Genomic DNA, 17,786 nt, shown 5'->3' with positions numbered 1-17,786 from the left:
CCCCTCCAAAGGATCACTAGATAAATATGGGGGTTGGAGGGAGGCAGTAGGGAGATAGCTAATGAATGTAGTTTTAAAGAAAATAAAAAAACACAGTTATTGAAATGAAACCATGTAAGACGTTTACAGGAGCACTGAGCAGCAGAAACAGAGTTGCAGCTACCATAGCTGTCTAAATATACAGTATTCCATAATGACATTATGGCTCGTTTTCACTTTAGAAATTTCTGATACCACCTGAAGGCATCCAAAGAACTGCCATACCACAGGTGCTCACAAAAACCACAGACTGATTAATCATGAATGTTAAAACATAGGTGCCCAACTTTACTAATCTCATTATAACAATTGACAAAATCAGATAAATTATACTAAAATTGAGTGCTGAATTTCCCACTGCAACTGCCTGTGGACCCAAGACATAGAGGCCCCAAAAGCCCTTGGTGGCAATACGTTTTTGATCATATTAACTGTAATTTTGTGTGGACATGAACCCCAATATCATGACATAACAAGTAACTTAAGGTGCTCCTGCATTATTACCTGATCCTTGTGTCAGAATCTGGTTTAAAGACCCTTAATATTTCAGATGGGTTTGCGTTTATACATGGCACATATTCCAAAATAATTTACCACACAGCACTTCTGGGGTTTTATTATAATCCAGGATTTATCTCTTGCATACAGTTACTCCTGACATGGTGTGAGGGTAAATTCAATAAAATGTAGGTGTTTTAAGTATGAATGTTCATACTGACACCTGTGTATTTTGAATAGTGCAAGGCGATAACAGTCAAACGCTGTAGACAGGTTTATATAACTGAGAAACACTCGTAACGCAAACAAAACTTACTAATATACTTAATACAAAAAGAATCTACACTGGTTTTACTGTAATGTAATTGTTAAAATTGTATGCAATTAGGCCCAGGACTTGTGTTAAAGGAAAACCAGGATTCATGCACATGCTGTATGAAATTTTTACTGTCCAAGTTATGGCCTGATGCGATACACATTTCTCTAAAACATTTTCCTTATATGTACTTTATTCACTTTGCTGGCTTAGCCTAGACTTTATAGTCTTAGATCATCATACATTTTGTATGAGCCATTTATATTATGTTGCAGCAAGGAAGCATTTCACATCTAAATAGGACATGGTGAAGTTGATTCCCTTTGTTTTCCCTAGTTTTCTCTTCTTTTTATTTTATTAATTTTATTTTTATATAAGTACAATATGATGAAAGTGTTTCATATGTCAAAGCTTACCTTTTATTTTGTTTTATTTTTAACAGTTCTGTTGATACAGTTCCTCTGTATTGTGGATTATCTGCATAAATTAAATGTTAGACCTGTTTAATTTTTTATTGATTATTAATTATCTTTTTTTTCAGTTGGATCTTTTTTATTTCATTTTGAATTTTTTTAAGGAAATTTATTCAGGCATACAAAGACAGTCTCGAGGTCTTTGGGGCCTGACTGACGTCATCACGCCTCCCACGTTCCCTTGGTTGGTAAAAACGTGGAGGACCTCCTCACCTCACAGCCTGTCGTGGATCTGTGACCAAAATAATTTCTGTAAGTTTTGTCAGACTTGCTTTTACTAGTTGCAGTGATTGTATAAGTTTTGATTGACATCGTGGGCTTGTTTCTTGTAGAATTACTCATCAGAAATAGCAGTTTAGCCTTTTATGCTAACTGTTTGATACGGAATCTAAAGCATCAGCTAGCATAATGTTTAAAGATGAGTCTTTATACAACTGTCTATCTGTTCCCAAGTGAACACTTATAAACAAGAAGCAATATTGTTATTTACCTGCCGTTAGTCATACGGTTAGTAGTTGTTAACCAGCCTGTTGCTACAAGCTAGCATTAGCTAAGTCCTAGCAGTTTTGCTATTGTCAAATCTGTTGGCAGAGCTAGTTAAATCTGTCATGTTTCTGTCCTCAGAGCTACACAAAGGTCCACTGACATACTTTAACTTGGCAACTTGACAAGAATGGAGTACATGCAAGCTCCTGCCACAAGCAGCCAGGGGAATATGTAAGTGAAAAACATGTGTCTTTATGTTGTCAAGTCTGCAGTATTGTGTGAAAGTACTGACACGTTATAGATATTTATCAAGAAGGAAAAACACATCTGTAATTACTAACGAAGCTGAAGTTAAGAGAAGTCAAATCTGGACTACATCATCTCAGAAAACGTAAAGACTATATATATTTAATCTGTAAAATAATCTTTTAAACAGCCATTAAACTCTCCCTGTTAATCTAGTCCAGTTAAAAGAAATCTAGTTATAGTGGCTCAGATATAGACTTGGTCTAGTGTGGTCTGGATGGAGAAAAAATGATGTCTCTCTTTTTTGTATTAAACAAATAGAATATAGGTTTCACAAATCTGAAACTATGTTTTAAGGAGTCTTTAGCTTCTCTGGGATAATCTGGTCCAGATTTGATAAGTGTGCTTTTAGTGGTTTTTGATCTGGACCTTGTCATATTTGACTTGGATGTAAAAAAAAATAAATAAAAAAAGACCTGTGAAATTTTTTTTCATGAATTAAGTTTTCAAGGTTTTACCTACAATGCTTAACACCCTTTCACAACAATAAGAGGGGCTACAAAAGGAGAAGTATTGTGAGATAAGTTTCCCTTAACTGCTGAATTAGAAGCGAACTTCAGCGTTGTTAATTATGACCATTAATCATGGTTTTGTTCCATTTGAATGGGCCATTTAAGTAAGCCAGCACAAACAATACCAGGGCCTTGATTATGGTTCGCCTAAATGGAATACAAGCATTATTAAAGATGTTAGTGTTGCCTGTGTTTGTCACATCTTTGCCTTTTTAAAGAATGTAATAAAGCAGATATTTTTTCTCTTGTAGTGATCAGAAAGAACATCATGATAGTTTAGTATATAATAATAAAGAATTTGGAAACACTGTAGATCTAGAAATGTATGGTAGTAAACATTAGGTCACTTACTTTTGTTTTTCAAGAACAGTTCATTGCCACATTGCAGTGTATTCACAAGTTATAGGAGGAGTCCTTCTGAATTCCACCAAAAGATCCCAGCTAATAGTTTCTCCTGAATCTCTGCCCACAAAGCTGCTGAGAGCAACTCTTACTAAGAAATGGAGAGCAATTGAAATCTGATAATAGAAAGGGCTTGGTTGAATCAGTTCCCATTTATAGCACCATCACACTAAGTGAAAATGGTTCCTGGAGGATAAAGGGCTACATGAGTTTGGTAGTTTTTTGTACAATAAAGGTTACTGTTTGCATTCTAGGATTTAAGTCTTGAATGTCAAAGTTTCCTAAATAATCTGGGATTTTATCTGATTTACAGCACTATTTTAATGTAATTTTGACAAAACAGTAGTCATTTAAATGTTAATTCTGATGATTCATGATCTCATGGAAAAGAAATGACTTGCATTCATTGCTAGAATAAACTGATAGAAAGAAGGGAAAACACAATAAAATAAGCAATATTTTAGGAAATTTCCAGCAGTAATGGGCCGCACCTGTTGTCTTTATTGAATAGTCTAACACTCCAAAACCAAAACTTTTTGTGAGTCTTACTAATGTTGCTTCTTCCTGCTCCAGCCTGTGTTGCACTTGTGGCGTCCCTATTCCTCCCAACCCAGCCAACATGTGTGTAGCCTGCCTGCGTACTCAGGTAGACATCTCAGAGGGAATCCCCAAGCAAGTCACTGTGCACTTCTGCAAGCAGTGTGAAAGGTTTGTTTCAGGCATTTTTTTATAATGGAATACACACATTGTATCATTGTTTCCCTCCAGCAAGCATCTACACGTACAAAAAGTGTTTTTCTTGAGAAATTTTGTCGAGGAAAGTTGAGGCTTTAACGTACATCTGCTTTCATTCAGGTACTTGCAGCCTCCAACCACCTGGGTGCAGTGTGCCCTGGAGTCCAGGGAGCTGCTGGCACTGTGCCTGAAGAAAATCAAGAGCTCTATGACCAAAGTGAGTATGATTCTTCTCACTAAACTTCACAAAAGACAATAGCATGTTTACACTCGAATAAAAGACACAAACGTAAAATTGTATATAATATTGTGCCCCTCCACATGTTTCTGATTTGACATGATGATGTGCACATGGTTGAACAATTAATAATGAAATATTATTGAAATCGCAATATGGCGAAGTGCAGTATCCAAATCGCACTACGTTTTTTTGATAAAGGTAAAATATGTCACAACATACCATAAATGAGGCATTGTGATGCTACAGAGATGCCCCTGCCAAATCATATTCTCCAGATGTAAAGGGACATAATTGTTTGGCACATGCCCCAACAAAAATGACATGGTCATTATTTAAATATTGTGTTCAGTGAAAGTGAAATGCAAAAATGACCATTTCTTCTGAAATTGTGACTCATATCTCAATTGCACTACTTGCCAAAATAATTGCAATATGATTTTTTTTCTGCATATTTTTCTGCATAGCCCTGATATGCACCATGGTCACCATCTTTGAGTATTTAACCATGGATCATGCTACTTAATGGATTCACCAACACCCCTCTCCCCACAGGTTCGTCTTATTGATGCTGGTTTCCTGTGGACAGAGCCACACTCCAAAAGGATTAAGATGAAACTGACTATACAGAAAGAGGTAAGAAAACAGAATGAAAGTGATAAGTGTGGGAGAATGACATTCTGCTCCAGGTGGCAGTTTGCAAAAAGCAAAGTCTTTGTTTGAATTTAAGCCATTTGGTTAACGCAAAAATAATAATGTCAAAGTGTAACATACATCCAATGACCACAAGTGGCCGTCTGTGACAGTGAGAACTATATATGCAACAGACTTTAAGATAAACTCTTGAAACAGAGTTGTCTGTTCTTGACTGAGCTATGTGTGTTTGAGAGAGGTGAGTTTTGCCAGGGGCTGTCATGTCATCTCCTTGACCTTTAGTGAGAACCTGAGCCCTGTGCTTCCTGGGAACAACACTTTTGTTTGTGCTGTTGGAGGGTCTCTATAATACTGTCTCCAGATCGCAGTGGTTTGATATTTTCTAAATGGCTCAGAGAAGGAAACATGAAAACCAAAAGTTTTCTTCCCGAAAGACTTGGTTATTGAATGACAGAATGACAGAGTTTTCGTCGCTGTTTGCCATGCGGTTCGAACATATGGTGTAACTTGTTGCTGTCTTTCCCTCTCCAGGTGATGAATGGCGCTATCCTCCAGCAGGTGTTCGTGGTCGAGTTTGTCATCCAGTCCCAGATGTGTGACGACTGCCATCGTGTGGAAGCCAAGGACTTTTGGAAGGCCGTGGTGCAAGTTCGACAGAAGGTAAGCGTGACCGAAAAAATGTTTTGCTTATCTCCTGTTTTGCTTTACTTAAACTAAACTTACACACTTTCACCTTTTGACAGTATTCTTAAATATGCCATGCATGCTTCTCAATATACTTAATTTTATGAAGTATTTTATTATTTGAAACATTAATAGTGGTTTTATTTTGGCAAAGGATACTTTCAGGAAATCACATTGTGTAGGTATCAGGCAGAAGGACTCGAGAAGGGCCTTGAAAATAGGCTAAAACCATACATGCAAGTAAATAAAACTAAAGGGCTGCAAAGGTTATAAAATGTATGACAGGTATTAAAAAAAATGTTGGCCAAGTACATTTTTTTTCTCCTGCACCCTTGAAATCTGAGCCCATACTTCACTCACTTCAAGGTATTTTATCTTGGTTGCCCTAAATTTTCCAATTTAAATCTTCTTTTTAAGTTTACTCTGTCTTTTCACAATCCTGTTATTCTGTGGTAATTTTGCAACTGCATATTAAAGCATGAACCTGAGCCCAGTAGGTTTTATGTAAAACAAATATAGAGCCCTTGGTATTTGGCAGGAAATACCGCACTTAAACCTAGGGTTGCACTTTTCCTCTTCTCACTGATGTGTGGAGATAAACCAAGCTTAGCTCCTGCCCTGCAGTGGCTGTAGACTTGTGAGGTGATTACTCAGAAACAGGTAAGATCTGCCCAAATGTATATTTAGACCTTGTAACCTCTGTTACAACCTCACTTAACAAAGCTAATATACCATGCTGATTATATAACTGAGCACTGTCTGCAGCCACTTCACACTAAATGCCAAAGTCATTTTCTCTTCACTGACAGGCTTTTACTGTGAAACAGCTATCTTGGAAGTTTGAATTAACAGCATGAATGTCTACTTGTTCTTACTTGTTCTTACTTGTTCCTCAACAGCCCTTTGCCCCTGTGATGTTTTTTTTACCAACTACACTTTGTTCAGAAGTAAAAAAAAACAAAACAAAAAAAAACACATGGATAGCTGCAAGCACTGCAGTTTTTAACTGGGGTATTTTTTTTGAAAAGGTCAAAGGAGGCAACTGGCCATGGCAGATGCTAAGCTGTTAATCCAATTTTTACAACAATAAATGTTTAAATACTTGGGACATAGGGCTGGAGAGATTCTATGAATCTCCGTATGTTAATAATGATGCTGAGATTTTTTTTTTTTTAACAGACTGTTCATAAAAAGACATTCTACTATCTAGAGCAGCTGATCCTCAAGCATAAACTTCACCAGAATGCCCTCAACATCAAAGAAATCCATGGTAGGTCAATGGCATATGATTTAATATATTTCATTATTTTTCATGTATGTTAGTATACATATCTCTAAAGGGAGAGGCCTGCTCCTTAGGGCTTCTAACCGAATTACACTGAAAAATCGGAAAGTTGTCTTATTCGTCACCAGCGTAACTAATGTGGATTAGAACTAAGCGGAACATAATGATGTGTCGAGTGTTAATTACCGCTTCCCCTACCAGACAGCAAGCCATGCATGCATATCACTGGCGCCAATCACTTCATACAGCTGTCCTCGTGTGGGCCTCAGAGGGGCATGCGTTGTGCATCTAATCAGTGTGCTGTAATCAGAGCAGGCATTCCATCCCAGATTCCTGCAATGCAAGCTGGCTTCATACCCTGTTTAGAGATGCTAAGGCCCACACTGTGCCCACACTCAGACACACATGCTGTGCGTTGAGTGACAGCTCAGCAGTGGCTCCTCTGTGCTCTTGGACAGGACTGTGAAGTGGGGTTTGGCCCGACGGTGTAATTTAAATCATCTCCACATCTCGGCAGGACTTAAAAGCTTTATGAAGGTTACAACATGTGGTTGCCATATTTCCTTCCATCGTCATCTGCTCCCTTGTGTGTGTTGTTTGCATGCATATGAATTCTGCAATGGTGATGACCCGTGAAGTGCGCCTGTGATGAATTTATTGGTGGAGGGTTTGATGGTATTGCTCTTCTCTCTCAGAGGGGATTGATTTCTACTATGCCTCTAAGCAACACGCTCAGAAGATGGTCGACTTCCTCCAATGCACCGTGCCCTGCAGGTGAGCAATGCTCCAGTCTGTGATCATGAGCGTTATGCTCATGATGCTCAGTGTTAAGTCCATGCTCCATTTTTAATTTACATGTATTTAGATGCTGAGCACAACCTTTAGAGTATTCTAACTGATCACCACCAGATTCAGCTGGTATGCTTATGTTATGAAATTAGTGGAAAAATGTGGAGATCATTTGTTAGCAGGTGTTACAAAAATGTGGGGTGTAGATAATAAATTGTCCTAATAAAAACTCCATTAACAAATAATGTATGAAAAACCAAGACATTATTTTAGAAGTGTGTTTCTATCACTACATGTATCATTATTAGTAAAGAAAAAAAAAAAGGCTTATAAGTGTTGTTTCCCGATGGCCGAAACTAAAACATTGCGTAATTAGTCACCTGAATGTTGAGCTAATATGTCGACACGACCTCCAGCAGCTCAGACTAGTTAAACTGCACAATACCCTAGTCTTTTCCATGTGTGCACAACATCCTATTGAATCCAAGCCTTTTTGTTGTGACAATTTGTCCAACTGGCACAATATGAACTCTGAATGACGTCTGTGATGATATAACAATAAAAACTTTTCTTTTTCATTTTAAAGGTCAAAGACTTCCCAGCGTCTCATCTCTCACGACATCCATTCAAACACGTACAACTATAAGAGCACCTTCTCTATGGAGATTGTACCTGTCTGCAAGGTACACTGCTATGTGTTTTGTTGATTCCTTGTTTTAGTTGGCTTTTTATGCTCTCAAATGAGCCACTGTTGAAGCTGAGCCGCGCCCATACTTTCACCTCTGAAGCCTTCACTTTTAGTTTTGTAAAAATGTTGCATTAGAAAGCTGTTGAAATTTCTGCTGAATCGCAGATGTAAACCTGATGCTGGCCGAGAATCTTTCATGTTATATTTGTTTTTGATGGTGACAAGTGATAATTAATGGAGCGTATTGAATAGTTGGAAAAACTTAATATACTTTAACATTAAAACTAATGTAGGGATAGTGTTTCTTTGCAGGTGTGTATTTGTCATTTTCAATAGCTGCTTAATCCCATTTGACATGCAGCTTCAGTTCTGTGTTTTAAATATCAGTACATGAATGACAGGGGTCATACAGGGCATATTCAATAAATGAAAACAGGAATTTGAATAGACGGACACATTGTGCACTTCTATAGAAAGTCCAAAGTCTTTTACTTTCCCCGTGACCTCAGTTTGACCCTGTGCTGTCTGGTTGCCAGGACAATGTTGTGTGTCTTTCACCACGTCTGGCGCAGAGCCTCGGGAACATGGGTCAAGTGTGTGTGTGCGTCCGTGTCACCAGCACCATCCACCTCATCGATCCAAACACCCTGCAGAGTGAGTATTGTAACTGCCCACTGAGTTTTAACTGACACCACAGTCCAATTCAGTGACACCATAGCCTGTTGTGGTTGAATATGGTGGAGTCAGCAAACACTGTGTTTTATAATAATAATAATCTTTATTTAAAGAGCATATTTCAAAAACTTGAGGTGAACCGTGCTTCACACAAGGAATCAAAATCAAGAAATTATAAAATCTAATCCGTGGGAGATTAACTGGATCAGAGTAAAATAGATAAATTCCAGTTATATTATATAAAGAAACTAAGACACTGTTCAAGTGAAATTAACTAATAACTCATAAAAATCAGCATAAGTTCTCCTCCTATAAAATTGGGTTTCTTAAGATTTCTTAAGATTTAAAAGAAGATACTGACTCAGCCAGACGTTTCCTCAGGCAGGTTGTTCAGGGCCTCGAGGCCTGTCTCCTCTGGTTTTCAGCACTTGTAGTTTTTAGTCATTAAAACTCAAAGGTGCTCAAGTTCTCATTTATTTAGTAATACGGGCTCTATGTGTAGACATTGTGAAAGATCTGATGTACAGCAGGTTAGAACATTTCCATACTCAGTGAGGAATTCAGCCCACGATTTAGTATAGTGTCAATTTTACTGCAGTACACTGGGTTGAGTAGACATTCAGGTATACTGTTTAGTGCACTTGTTAGACTTGGGTGATATCAAAAATTTATCTCGATACAGTCCAGCCCAGATATCACGATATATCGGATATCAGCCCAAGCGTAGCTCTAGATTTTATGCCTCTGCACCAGTGCCAGCCGTGACCAGAGGCATTAGTTTTTGGATCAGCCATCTGTCCATTTGTATGTCCCATTCTCGTGAACACGATATCTCAGTAAGGATGAACTGATTCGATTTTAGTGGTCAAAGGTCGAAGTTACAGTAACTTAAACACATTTTTGGCCATAACTCAATAATTTATATGCTAATTATGACTCAATTTAAAACAAATTTCTTATTAGGATAAAAGGCGGTACTAGCTTCTTGAAGTAAAAGAACAAAAAAACAATGTAATTTGTCTTGTCTGATGAATCTGGTTTACTGCTGAGGCAGCAGATGGAAGGGTCAGAATTTGGCAACAACAGCATGAATCCGTGGACACAACCTGCTTTGTGTGAACAGTTCAGGCTGGTGGTGGTGTAATGGTGTGGGGATTATTTTGTTGGGCCCCTGAATACCAATCAGTCATGGTTTGAATGCCACAGCCTAACCGAGTATTGTTGTTGACCATGTGCAAAAGTCATCTTCAGTACACTTCAGTGGTCTCCCCACTCACCACATCTGAATCCAGTAGAACACCTTGTCGATGTGGTAAAATAAGAGATCGGCAGCGTTAATGTCTGTCTGACAGATCTGCAGAGATGATGTGATGCAGTCATGTCAACATGGAGCAGAATCTCAAATGAATGTTTCCAACATCTTGTAGAATCCATTCCACAAAGGACTGAGGCGTGTTCCCAATAAAGTGCTCAGTGAATGTAATCGAGAGTCATTGCCTGGGTGAAACCCTTCAGTGCTGCACTAGGCTCACCTCAGTCTGCTGACCACATGTTCATCATAGTTGTTTAAACGTTTAACTGCTCCCCTCTGTTCCTAGTCATGGCACAGCAAGAGACACACTTACAAAGAAAAAAAAAACACACACATTTCCAGTTTGCATTATGTCTGCTGTCATAGCCAAGTCAGCGTATTCAGAGGGGGTTTATAATCAATGCAAATGTGGTGACAATTAGCGATGATGTGTTTCTTCTGTATCTGGTGTAATCACTCATTATGTGTGAGGCTGAGACGCTCCTCAACAGAATTCTGACATTTTGGAAGCAGCACACACGTTTTTAATTACTCTTCAAAGAGCAGGCTATTTTTGTTGCAGAAAGTTTTTGAGCAAGCTGAATAGCAGAAACAGCCTGGAGGCAGAGCTCTGTTCGGCGGATTTAGGCTGCAGTAGGCAATTAACTCAAGTATTAAGAAATATGTGTGTTGCTGTTCGTCTGCTCGTGTTCACTTTATTTGCAGTATAGACAGAAGAGCATCGTTCCTGTCTGCTTTGTTTGGAATATGTATAGTAGAAAAATACATTGGCAGGCACATCAGATTTTTATTAGGCTTAGTACCCATATAGTTATTAGATAAAAGGATCTCTATCTAACTTTTCAAGTTCTTTAACTCAAGTAAAAATGAGAGGGTACTGTATAATTTGTGCTCACACTTCTTAACTGACTGCCCTATTGACTAGTCTTAATAGTCAGCAATAAATACATGAATAATGTCTTGCACACTAGTTGCTGAGGTGGATGGGAACACATACTGGCGTAACCCCTTCAACAGTCTCTGTAACCCACGGCAACTGGAGGAGTTCATTGTCATGGACACTGACATCATCAGAGACCAGAAGCTGGGTGCCGGAGCAGGCTTGAGGTCCAATAAGGTGAGCATATGTATGTGAGTGTGTGTGTGTGTGTGTTGTTGCAGAATAGATTGTATTATGCAGGAACATTGCTCTTCTCTTGGAAGCAAAATCAATAGCAAACCATTACATTATCCCTGAACCTGTATGCTGGATTCAACAGCAGTGTTTGTTTCAGTGACAGGGTGGAATGAGGTTCATTGGAACAGTGTTCGCTCTCTCTCTTTTCCTCTGTCTGAATGTTGCATTATTATCAATGCAACCGTCGGAACAGATTGGAGGAAGGAAACAAGAGTGATGTTCTTGAAACGGGTTTGAAACTACATTTATATTCCCTCTTGTGTGCATTTGTGTGTGGGTTACAGCACACCCTGGCTGAGGTGTGGGTTCAGAAAACATCAGAGATGGATACCAGTCAGCAATATCACTGCCGTACATTCCTGGGCCATCTGCTCAACATTGGAGACCTTGTGCAGGGGTGAGTATGAAGGGTTGACGAGATGTTCAGATGACAGTCAGGTTGGCTGTAAAGACGGATGGCAAGCTGTGAGCTTAACACTTAATGGAACATTTACTTCTGATCCTGCAGGTTTGACTTTGCCAATTCCAACATCAATGATGAATACCTGAATAAGATGAACCCTCATCATGTTCCTGATGTGGTAAGACTCAACTGCACTTTTCTGAACACCCTCAGTGATAAACCTGGGCTTCATCAGTAGTTATTGTTGACTTGATTAACACTGACCCCTAGTGGCAGCATAAAATACTGTGTAGATTTAATAGCATTCTTGGAAAAATACTACATTCCCACAAGGAATCATGTAAGAAAACTATGAGGACAGTTTTTTAGTTTTTTAATTTGTACAATGTGGGCTGTCATAGGTGCTGATCAAGAAGAGCTACGACCGCAGCAGGAGGGTGAAGCGCAGGAACTGGAAACTACAGGAGATGTCCAGAGACCGTGATGGCATGGACACAGATGATGAGAGGTAGGATAGTAATGTGAAGCTCATATATCATTCTCATGAAGTGAATTTTCAGTCTCAATCACATCCTGTCATTTTCTAAAGAGCAATCCAGCATCCATCTTCGGAGGTGACTCAAAATAAAACTAGAATGACGGTGTTTATTGTAATAAAGGAACATGTCAGCCGGTGCGACTGTGTGCCTCACTTATGTGTGTTTAGTAGCAATGGAGCTTTATAGCACAAAGGAATACGCTGTATCGGGCTTTGGCTAGACAGACAATACTTGTTTGTACTGTCTGTGTGGTCAGTACTAACAAGTTGGTTTTGTTGACAAAAAATTGTGGCAGACCTATACTTTCATGTGAACGTGCTTGGAAAATCCTGTATCTAGCTGCATGAAGTATCTAATGAAAAAATATCTTTTGTAGTTCTCATTAAATATTTTGACAAAAAAAGATAGGTGCATAGATTTAGAATACCTTCTCCTTAGAAAGTACCTTTTTAAATAAAGAAGTTTCTTCCACATGTGCATTTTGAAGAAATTAGGAATTTGTAAAGGGTGTTTTCTGAACAAATGTCCACAGCACAGAAAATATGGGAAAACACTTAAGATACCTGAAATACTGACTAAAGACCTGGCATTGTTTTTGGTCCGTTGGTGAATAGTTTGATAATGTGCCAAAATGCCATGTATCCTGTAAGGGTTTTTTTTAGCCTGTAATGCCGTGCCACATGGGTTTGGTCTTAATTTCTTTTCTGTCTTTAGACAATACCAGGACTTCCTGGAGGACCTGGAGGAGGATGAGAATCTGAGGAAGAATGTCAACATCTACAGAGGTGAGCAGCTGGATACTGCAGACTTTCTTCTACATCAGTATCCAAAGAGACTTCAGCCCTTCTGTTGATATATTTATATTTCCATTGTCAAGCTATGGCAAATTTACTGTTGGCGCCTGCTTAAGTTGCTGGTAGAACACACTGGGCACACTGTTAATTATAGCTAATGTGTTGGATAGTTCATGAAAACAGGTTAATTCTTGAATTTCAGATGCATCAAAAATCCCAGTGGAGAGTGACACTGATGATGATGGAGCACCGCGTATCTCCCTGATGGAGATGCTGGAGGAGCTCAGCCTATCAGATGCCACAGGAGGAGAGGGTGCCGACATGATGACAGACTAACCAGTCGCCATCCTGCCTGTGTGACACTGACAGCTGATCTGTCAAAACACAGGTCCGCTGATGATACAGTGATACAATTAGAGCAGATTGAGGACTGATAACACCAGTGATAGATGATATTTCAAAATCCATAGTTCTTCTGACTGTGGTGTAATGACTCATTACAGTTAAAATCCATAAACATACGGATTATATTGGTGCCACTTAGTAACAAATACGTTTCCTCAGAGAAACTGGACTTTGAGTTGTTTCAACTGATCATTTACTGGGCCTGCAAAATTAACATTTTCAGTTTCTTCTACAGTACTCTTTTCCCCTTTGTCATGTAGAATTTTTGAAGTGATGTGGAAATAGAGTGCTTATAATCCACTATATCAAAATAAATACTTGCCCTTATAGATATTTTCTGCTCGGGGATGAAAAAGACATTTGTTGTCAAGTGCTTTGCTGTTGCCATCCACCAGAGGGTGCTTTGGGCCACTAAGAAAAGGGAAGTAAGGCCTTCAAATAGCCACACTTGCAGTGAGCTGATCCAAACCTGTTAATGGTGTAATTTGGATACCATGGGTAATATTCAAATATTCACCCACCACCACCACCTGTTCAGAGAGTGCTGTCTGTACTTAGATATGGGCTGAGGCTGATCTTGTGTGAGCCTTAAAAACCCCTTAGGAGCACTTTAAAATGACTTAAAAGAGTTAATATCAAAAGTTTTTGATGATCTCTGGTGATTTTGGGAATGTAAAACCACAACATTTGCTCACACACAGCCTTCCTTACAGCATTAATCCAAACCATAATTTAACTTAGTTTAAGATTTATGTGTGTCAGCAGTTTTGTTGCATGGCTGTGCAGACTTGCTGATATGAAGCTTTATGTAATCTAAGACACCATAGGAATGTTTGCATCACAGAGTGAATCAGTCTTTGTGACATGTCTCACATTCTAACTTGAAGAGGGAGGAGGAGGCGACGGCGGCTGTCTTGTTTTTCACAGACCTGAGCTGGTTTTTAACGGTAATCAGATCTACTTGGGAAAGTGAATGAAGTGAATCCCCTCAGGGTGTTTGTGTGTGTGTGTGGGTGGGGGCAACAACAATGTGGAGTAGGGGTTCTGCTTTTTTTTTTCTGATTTTCTGTTGACCTAATTTTCCTCACCATTTTTGCTTGTGCACAAACTGAGCCCATGTGACCCAAATACTTTCCCTCCAGACCCCTTTACCTGTGATTTCTGGTATTACAGACTGACTTACCAGATATCATAGGACCATTGTCATGTTGTGATTTTGCCTCGAGTGCTAAGGGATAAAGAGGCTGTTATTCTGATTTGAATAGTAATTTCCAAAGTACCTGCAGCGGAGCAGGTTGGGACAGTTCATGTAAAGATCGCAGTGGGTAACCTCTGTCACAAATCTTTTACAAAGTGCTGTTCAGTATGTGCACGGTGAGGATGTGTTCACTGCTATACTGTGTCTGACATTTCATACCAGTCCTCATCCTTGTGACGCTAACAAACTCGTAGAGTGTATCGATGCATAACTGGTGCGCCACGGCGGCACTGCCCGTGTTTACACATCAATAATGCATAAAGTTAAGTGTAAGAATACAGCAGGTCAGCAAACCCTGGGAAGAGGAGATAAGGTTTCCTAACTGTATGTCTGTCTGATTGCTCCAAAACAAAGAGGCACCTTCTCAGCTTATACTTAAATTTCTTTTCCATGGGTGTTTGGGTTGTGTGTTTTTTCTCTTGGTTGTCCTTTTTTGAAGGTGCCACTCAGGTTACACATTTAATCCAAAAATGCTTTTCTCAGTTTGTTTAGGTGGGGACTTGGAAGAGAAAAGAGACAAAGTTAATACTTTTTCTGAATATATATATTTTTGTATCTGAGTGAGAATAGTAGGCTTTGTTGGTTTTCCAAGACAAAGTGCTACAGCTCTTGTAGTTAGTCAACTCTGTGGCTACTAGTGCGTAATACAGTATATTTACAGATTTAGCACCTGACAAGTCACACACCTCAGTTCTCTGTTCCTAGTCTCTGTATGCAGTGCAACATCATCTTTCATCATTTTTGTTTCATAGTCATATACAGTGCATTCAAAAAGTTTTCACTTTTTTCATATTTTGTTATGTTGCAGCTTTATGTTAAAATCATTTAAATTCATTTTCCCGTCATCAATCTGCACTCAATACCCCCATAGTAACAGTGAAAACACAATTTTAGAAGTTTTTGCTAATTTATTAAAAGGGAAAAATGGAAATATCACATTGGTGTAAGTATTCAGACCCTTTGATGTGACACTTGACATGTAGCTAAGGTGCCATTTCTCTTGATCATCTTTGAGATATTTCTACACCTTGATTGGAGTCCAGCTGTAGTCAATTCAGCTGATTGGCCATGATTTGGAAAGGCACCAGTCTTCAAAAGATCTCACAGCTGAAGATGCACATCAGAGTAAAAAACAAGACATGAGGAGGAAGGAATTGCCTGCAGGGCACAGAGACAGGATTGTGTTGAGGCACAGAAAAGGACAAGGCTACAAAAAGAAAATCCTTCTGCATTGAAGGTTCCCAAGAGCTTGGAGGCCTCCATAAGTCTTAGATGGAATAAGTGTGGAACAGCCAGGACTCTTGCTAGAGTTGCTCGCTCTGGCTAGAGCTGGCTGTGCGGCCAGGCTGAGCAATTGGGAGAGAGGTGCCTTGGTAAGAGAGTTGACAAATCCTGTGGGGAATCATTTGAATTTGCCACAGGTTGGACTCCAATCCAGGTGGAGAAACAAATCAAAGATAATTAATGGGCGGGACCTGAGCTACATATCAAGTGTCATAGCGGTGTCTGAATACTCGATATGAATCATGTATTTGCAAAAACTTTTAAAAATCAGTGTCTGCCTTGTCTTTATGGAGTGTTGAGTGTAGATTGATGAGGGGGAAAATTTGAATTTAGCATAAAGCAGCAACATAACAAAACGTGGAAAAAGTGAAGGGGTCTGAATACTGCATGTGACACCAAATAACGAACCTTTATGTTTACTTATAGTAACTAACCCAAACTACAACATTCCGAGACTGCGGTACAAGTACACTAGAGTTTTCTGTCTGTCTGTCTGTCTGTCTGTCTGTCGTTGTAACCTGTGCAGCAGAGCCGCGTTGCTGCCGCCGCTGCCTACGTCAGAGCTGGTACTGCGGCGCAGTGTCTGGCTGCAGCATGGTGGGACGAATGCGCAGAAGGATGCGGTACGGCTTGAAAAAAGTTTAAAGATGCTGCACCAAGCAGCGGACTTTGCATGGCTGCAATAGAGCTGCAACCAAGACATCGACTCCTCCTGTGCATCAGATGTTAAGACTGTTTTCCTCTGGCTGCGTCAACACACCGGCCTACGCGTTAAAGTCCGCTGTCACTCCACCTGCATGATCTGTGAGCCAGGTGAGTCGTGAGTGTTGAGCACGAGTAGTGGGTGTGGTGTCATTCTCACAGTCTGTATGACTAGCCTTGTACATATCGGCCAGTGGCAAACTGGTGAGGCAGCTTTTGGTTTACACAAAGCAGCGGAGCAGCAGCGGGACGCGCGGGCTGTTGTCTGTGGCTCATCCTGTAATAACCTCCATCAGTAGTAGATATCCAGGGGATCTCACGTCGGCTGCAAAGGTGAGTCTACAGCAGGATTCGGTTATACACAACACATTCTGCAGTACGCGTTCAAGAGTTAATATATCCCCTCTAATATTCGGTGTGTATATATATATATATATATATATATATATATTTTAAAAAAAAAATCAATTAACTGAGGAATGGTGAAGACATTTATTATTGCTATATACAGATCATCACCATCTGGACAGGAAGTATAACTTTTTCTTTTAAGTGCTTTTTTTTCAGTTTTGTGGCCAAACTTGTTAATGGAGGTGTTTATTAAGACATGTTATTTAAGGTACCATCCTAAAATACCTAACTGTGCTGTGGTCGTTGTAGTAGGCTACAACAGTGTTGCTGTAGTATTTAAATAAATGAAGTTAATTTGGCGGCATCTTGTAGATAGTAGCTGCCCTGTATGGACGGATTCATCTTGCTTTTGCTATTCTGTCTACTTAAAAGTACATTCTAGAAAAGCAGGTGAGTACACCTGCGCTTGTAGCGTACCTGTTGACCCCGCCCCCTACCTGTGTAGCAGGATCTGTTATTGCCTGCGGCTACATAAACGTTACTACAAATACACACTAGCTTCTTATCAGATATTTGAAAAACGGTAACTTTATTATACACTAATCAACACTAAATACAACACATTAGTATACACTAAATAACACTAAATTTAACCCTAGGCATATAACCCATTAAAAGAAAGCTTTAAAACAAGTGAGAGGTATTTCGCCCAAATCTATGTATGTATGTATGTTAAAGTGCACTTGTGGTCTGTGCTGTATGTTCTGTGGGGGCTGAAAAC

General features: G+C 39.4%; 1 protein-coding gene across 1 annotated transcript; it reads left to right on the top strand.

Annotated features, from left to right (window-relative positions):
- The first annotated feature begins 1,487 nt into the window (after nt 1-1,487).
- nmd3 (NMD3 ribosome export adaptor) lies at nt 1,488-15,103 on the top strand. The gene is made up of 16 exons (XM_022769738.1): nt 1,488-1,578; nt 1,951-2,043; nt 3,606-3,740; nt 3,888-3,984; nt 4,561-4,641; nt 5,191-5,319; nt 6,523-6,613; nt 7,324-7,402; nt 8,004-8,100; nt 8,642-8,759; nt 11,064-11,209; nt 11,554-11,666; nt 11,778-11,850; nt 12,074-12,180; nt 12,926-12,996; nt 13,208-15,103. Exons 2-16 carry the CDS (start codon nt 2,000-2,002, stop codon nt 13,339-13,341), a joined length of 1,515 nt encoding a protein of 504 aa, XP_022625459.1. The 5' UTR covers nt 1,488-1,578; nt 1,951-1,999; the 3' UTR covers nt 13,342-15,103.
- The last annotated feature ends 2,683 nt before the right edge of the window (nt 15,104-17,786 follow it).

The sequence above is a fragment of the Seriola dumerili genome, unplaced genomic scaffold (genome assembly GCF_002260705.1).
Source record: "Seriola dumerili isolate Sdu_G_001 unplaced genomic scaffold, Sdu_1.0 BDQW01004516.1, whole genome shotgun sequence".
Classification (NCBI taxonomy): domain Eukaryota; kingdom Metazoa; phylum Chordata; class Actinopteri; order Carangiformes; family Carangidae; genus Seriola; species Seriola dumerili.
The sequence above is the reverse complement of the archived record's forward strand: the minus strand, read 5'-3'. Positions and strand labels throughout refer to the sequence as shown.

Excerpts from the sequence above, each read along its gene's own strand:
- nmd3 (XM_022769738.1), top strand. The coding sequence starts at position 2,000 with ATGGAGTACATGCAAGCTCCTGCCACAAGCAGCCAGGGGAATAT. Across the intron at positions 11,210-11,553 it reads CAGGCTTGAGGTCCAATAAG|CACACCCTGGCTGAGGTGTG; the intron begins GTGAGCATATGT and ends TGTGGGTTACAG. Across the intron at positions 12,997-13,207 it reads GAATGTCAACATCTACAGAG|ATGCATCAAAAATCCCAGTG; the intron begins GTGAGCAGCTGG and ends CTTGAATTTCAG.